Genomic DNA, 5,430 nt, shown 5'->3' with positions numbered 1-5,430 from the left:
GGCCCAGCCCCCGGCCGAGCTCTGCCGCCGTGAGTCACTGCTCGCACGTGGGTCTGCCACAAGCTGCTTCAGGGGCAAACCAGCCACTGCCGTGCTTTTATTCGAGAGAATTATCCCATAGAATCTTATTTCCCCGTTCTTTTTTTTCCCCTTTAGATTCAGAAATCATTGCAATAAAAACAAGTGAAAATGTGGCTCTGTCCAGCTACCCAAATACCAATAATACTTCAGGTTTTTGCAGCAGGAGTAGAATCACAGAATGGTTCGGGTTGGAAGGGGCTAATCAGGTTCCACCCCCCTTTGCCATGGGCAGGGACACCTTCCACCAGACCCATCCAAAGCCCCGTCCAGCCTGGCCTTGAACACTTCCAGGGATGGGGCATCGTCACAGGTGTTCAGCACATCCTGGTCTAACACCCTAAAATAGGAGTTCACAGCTTATTTATAAAGTATCAAGGCCTGAAAGCCTAATGTGGAATCGCTGCCAAATCCTGGGAGATAAGGGCACCAAGGTACATTGTGATATGTCCTGCTCAAAATGCTCATAATTATGGGATACTTTGTCCAAGGTCACTGTTATGTGGCTACTACGTGTCTGTTACTTACTGTGAGTAGGCAGAGATAGCAGAATTATAACTTCTCTTACCTGTCTCTCAGACAACTTGCTCTTTTTATCTTGTCTCTGTCACCTTATTTTGAAGTAGTTCTCAAGAAATTTGATTACTAGAAACCAGATCCTGTAGTGAGTACTGAAGAAACTTGCTCAGAATTTACATGTGCTTTCTAAATCTGGTACAACAAAAGATCCTTTTAGCTCTGTAACAACTGATTTTTTTTTTTTGCCATCTGACTGTTTTTTCCTTTTCTGAGCTGAGTTAGAGCAGCTGTGCCTTGGCAGGAGATGGGCTGGGTTAGCCTGCTCGTAGTCTCCAATAATTAATGTACAGATCTACCTTTGAGGGGCTACTCAAACCGAGTGACACAGCAGGTGACCTGCCAGGCTTTGTGTTTCCTGCCTGCCTCTCATCTCTCTGAAAAGAGTCACCATGTGCTCTCAGTACTGCTCGGATCGATGCCTCTTCCTTTCCTGCTCATATCCATCGTAATTTTGGTACACTCGCACTCTGCTTAGCTTCCAGTCCTAGTGCCGAAGCTTCAGGAGAAGTTGGGAATAGGGAGTGGAAAGGGTTCAGTGGAGCTCAGGTTTCAGTTGTCTGCAGGGGGGAAGAAGGCTGAGCTGGGTCTTTCTTTTGTAGTTCTCATGGCTCTGTAATGCAAACTGTTCTTTTATTCTCCCATTTTAGGATAAAGGCACGATAATGGTGCCTTTCTTTCCCCTTTCCAGAATTACTCCAGTGTGCTGTGGGGCTGCCAGTTCAATTTCTTTCTGCTCAGCTACTCCTGTTTTGCTGGCAGCTTTTGTCCTTCTTCCTATTTGTTTCACGTGCTGAGTAGGCTGCACGAGAACTCATTCATGCCACTTGCTGAATGCTGATGTTCTTTTAATGTATAGAACGGCGAAGGTGAACTGTAACAGCACATTTCTTCTTCTGGCACTGATGCATAGTACACTCGGTTGGGTGTTCCCCTCCTGTCTGCAGCTCCGAGAGCAATTTCTGCCTGTGAGGTTATGCAACTGCTTCCTGCACATGGGCACAAGGGATGCCAGTGAGGCAGGCTGATGAAACTCCTCCCTCCCATCCCTTCAGCTGGCGAGAGTAAGGAAGCTACCTCTAGGTCCAAGTCAGGTCTTCCAGGAAGAATGTGATAAGCCAGAGCACTGGGCTGCAGAGAGAATAGAGCTGCAGAGAACAGAAATTAAAGCTGTCGGCAGTGTCTGCATAGCTTCCTTGGGCCTGCCTGCTTGCTACAGTAGTCCAGCCGAGTATTTTAGAGGCCTCTTTAGAGAGCACAAGGTCACTTTCCATTACTCACTCCTTTCAATCTCCCTTTTATTTCCTGCTCAGCATCACTGCTCCTGAGTTCCTGAGCGTTAGGATGAATCAGTGGCCCAGCTTTCCTGAGTCATCCCAGCTGTGTTCTCCATTTGTGTTCTGTTATCACAAGCAGAAATGGCTGATAACACACTGATTTCAAAGGGGAACTTGTATACAAGGCAGAGCTAAACATCTTACTATAACGTTGCTGTTCTACCCAGCACCTTTACTGGCAGGTTCCTTCACTCTGTAAAACAAATTTGTTGATTGATTTTTATTATTTTTTTTTTTTTAGAGTCGACTTCAATGTTCCAATGAAGGATCACAAAATAACCAACAATCAGAGGTAAGCCATAATTTCCATCCAAAATGGAGGTCCTAAATTCTGCTTTCTCTCTGCCTTCGGCCCAGTACCTGGAACATTACCCTGATTAAGATGCCACTGTCCATACCAGAATATTAAAGGTGTCTCAGAAGGTCCAACAAGTTGTTAATTAAATCCCCTGCAGATGTTAGCAAACTACCCTAACTACAGGGCTGCTGGTCACTATAGCTGCTGTGGAAAGCATATGGAAAAAGTCTCTTAATTGTACAGATTCTAAACTTAATAAGTACATTTGGTTATGACCATTTCACAGCCACGTCCCTTTGGCTGTGTGTGAAAACTTGATGTTTGTTGGAAGCATCCAGAAGACTTTGTGCCTCCTGTGCCCTGTGGCTATGTTAACTTGTTTGCTTATACTGGAGTAATTGTTGCAGTGCAGCATGTACAGACATGGGGTGTAGAAACAGTGATACCAGTGGTCTTGCCCTGCTTGTCTGCCACGTGCAGGCAGGTGTCAGTTCACAATGTGGTCACTGCCCAACGTTCCCATCATTTCTCTGTTGGTTCAGGATCACAGACTTACCCAGGAAGCCTGGTAATGCCCAAGTGTCTCCTGGCGTTTCTTAGCTGAGCAATTAGCAGAATTTAGATTACAAATACGTTTCACTTCAGTGTCCTGCATAGCACAGAAGATAACGGTGAAGCATATGAAAACAGGTTGGTGTGGAGAATCTTGTTGATGCTTCCTTAAGAGGAATTGTTCTGCCCAGCTCTTGTGCTCTGTTTCTTTTGTCATTTTTGCGGGACAACTCCCAGGGCTCTTGTGTGAGTGGTCACTAGTCTGCTTGCCTGGTGAGCTCTAACTGAACCATTTTGAACTTGTCCTTCTCTGCCATTACAGAATCAAGGCAGCTGTTCCTACCATCAAGCACTGCTTGGACCATGGAGCCAAGTCAGTGGTTCTGATGAGTCACCTGGGTCGCCCGGATGGTGTTCCCATGCCAGAAAAGTTCTCCCTGGCCCCAGTAGCTGTGGAGCTTAAGTCACTCTTGGGCAGGTAAAGTGAAAGAGCAGTCTGGCATGCATCAGGCCCTCTCTGCTAGCTGCCTGGATGCTTTTCTTTCCAAAAGGAAGAGTCACTGGTGAGGTGACACTGTTATATTTTGTGTATGCAGGGATGTCTTGTTCCTGAAGGATTGTGTTGGTCCTGAGGTGGAGAAGGCCTGTGCTAATCCCGCAGCTGGCTCTGTCATCCTGCTAGAGAACCTCCGATTCCATGTAGAAGAAGAAGGGAAAGGGAAGGATGCTTCAGGGAACAAGGTGAAACTTCAAGTCTGGCTTTCATGTGTGCCTGCTCTGGTCTTACCACCTTGTTTGCTACAGAATGATGAGTCAGCAGCCTGTCTAAAATGCTGTGTATGAACTGGCTCTCAGAAGGATGTCAGAGGTGTTTCGTTCAGCATGTCCCACCGTTTGTACCAGGCTGTGCAAAGGTTTGAGTCTAATGCATTGAATTTCCAAGATGAAACCACTCAAGTGAAAGGCTGTAGATGACTCTCAAAGGTGGTGTAGTCTGTAAAAGAAGGAAAAAGGAACAAAATAGGGCTGTGCAGGAAACTGGTTGCTGCTTGTTCGACTTTATTTTTGGATGTCTAAAATGCAAACCAAGGTCTCTTGGAGCCACTAGGCCCATAAGAACGATGATGCTTTCTTGGTTATGTGGCTAATATTTGAATGTAATATTTAAAAATTCTGCAGCATTGGGATTATCAAACCCTTCTATAAGCCTGTCTGCTTTGAAGAGTAGTTATCTAGAACCAGGCTGCCTTGCACGTCTGACATTTTCTTGAAGGTCAGGAAGAGTGCTTGCTGCTTTTCTTAGCGATGGTGACCCCGTTGGCTTTACACAGACCTTGGCTCTGTTCAGATTCAGTGTGTGGAGTGGAATGCTGACATGAGTGGTGCCCTTTATGGGCTGACACAGGACTCCTGTAGCTTAGCAAACAGCCTGGAGAGCTGAGGAGCCTGTGCAGGTGGCAAGGAGAAGCTGAGCAAGTCTGGAATTAGTCACTGCTAGAGCTCTGTGCCACTGCAAGCCATTCTGGTGGCAGAGAGAAGAGTGAGGCAAGCATTTAGTTTGCTTTGGGAAACAATCCCTTGGTTTTGTGCGTTTCTGTAATTCCCAGGTGATTTAGCTGGGTATATGCACACGGAAGCACACAGTGCATTGAGCAGCACAGCAGAGATGTCACTGGCAGACCTGCTTCTCCTGCCAGAGGTGAAAGTCAGTGTTAGGGAAATACTGCAATACAAGACTGCAGGTGACTAACTGGTGCTTAAACTGTGGCTTTCCAAAGCACACGGAGTAGTAGTAGTTTCTTCAGTCAGAGCCTCTTGTGTCCTCCTCACAGCTGGTATTGGTTTTAACAGACACACTTAGTGTCTGTGTAAATCCAGGCAGTTTACTGGGCGAAGGAGTAGTTGTCAGCATTGTTCTAGAGTCTCTGTAGTCCCTTTGGCTTGTCTCCTGCTCACGCTGTGCTAAAAAGGGTACCCAAAGCTGTGCTGAACTCGCCTGCCATATTGGAGTGCCTTCATGACATTGTCCCTGTGGTATCACATCTGGGTGCTAACAGAGGCCTCACGTGGGATGGAGAGCTGATACAGCAGAAAAACACTGGGAGGGGCGATGGCCTGAATGCCAGTCTGGGCTCTTCCTCCAGAGCAAGTGGCTGTAAGCTAGGTCTGAGCAACCACTTGCTGTCAAAGTGAGCTCCACTGTCTTACAACAGTGGGAAGGAAGACTGAAGTGCATAAGCCATCCCATGAAAATTTGGTAGAATGCTTGGAGGATGGAGAAAAAGACTTAACAGAAATACATCTGTTCTTGCCTGCTACACATTATGCTAATCTCCACCTTCCCAGCATTGGCTGCATTCACTGTGGGCTGGTTGCAGCCTATTTATCAGACTGTGTATCAGTTAATCCTCAATGCTGTTGCTAAATCCGTCCTTCAGAGCTCATCCTTTTACCTGTGGTGCTTGGAGACCACACTGTATTCGAGTGTGACTTTGTTTAGTCTGATCTCAGTATTGCCTTGTCTCTCCATACCATTCCTGTTACCTGTGTTCGCCACCCAACCCTGGAAATGTGTTGGAGAGAGACTGA

General features: G+C 46.6%; 1 protein-coding gene across 1 annotated transcript in view; it reads left to right on the top strand.

Moving 5' to 3' along the window:
- Positions 1-2,232: 2,232 nt before the first annotated feature.
- Positions 2,233-5,430, top strand: part of PGK1 (phosphoglycerate kinase 1) — a gene marked incomplete at its 5' end in the record, with an annotated part of 9,629 nt that continues 6,431 nt past the window's right edge. Inside the window, 3 exon segments of the mRNA XM_009080941.1 lie at positions 2,233-2,283; positions 3,164-3,319; positions 3,438-3,582. Coding sequence (XP_009079189.1) covers positions 2,233-2,283; positions 3,164-3,319; positions 3,438-3,582 — 352 coding nt within the window.

Source organism: Acanthisitta chloris, unplaced genomic scaffold (genome assembly GCF_000695815.1).
Source record: "Acanthisitta chloris isolate BGI_N310 unplaced genomic scaffold, ASM69581v1 scaffold39448, whole genome shotgun sequence".
Taxonomy (NCBI): Eukaryota; Metazoa; Chordata; class Aves; order Passeriformes; family Acanthisittidae; genus Acanthisitta; species Acanthisitta chloris.
Note: the sequence above shows the minus strand (reverse complement) of the source record. Positions and strands in the feature narration are given on the sequence as shown.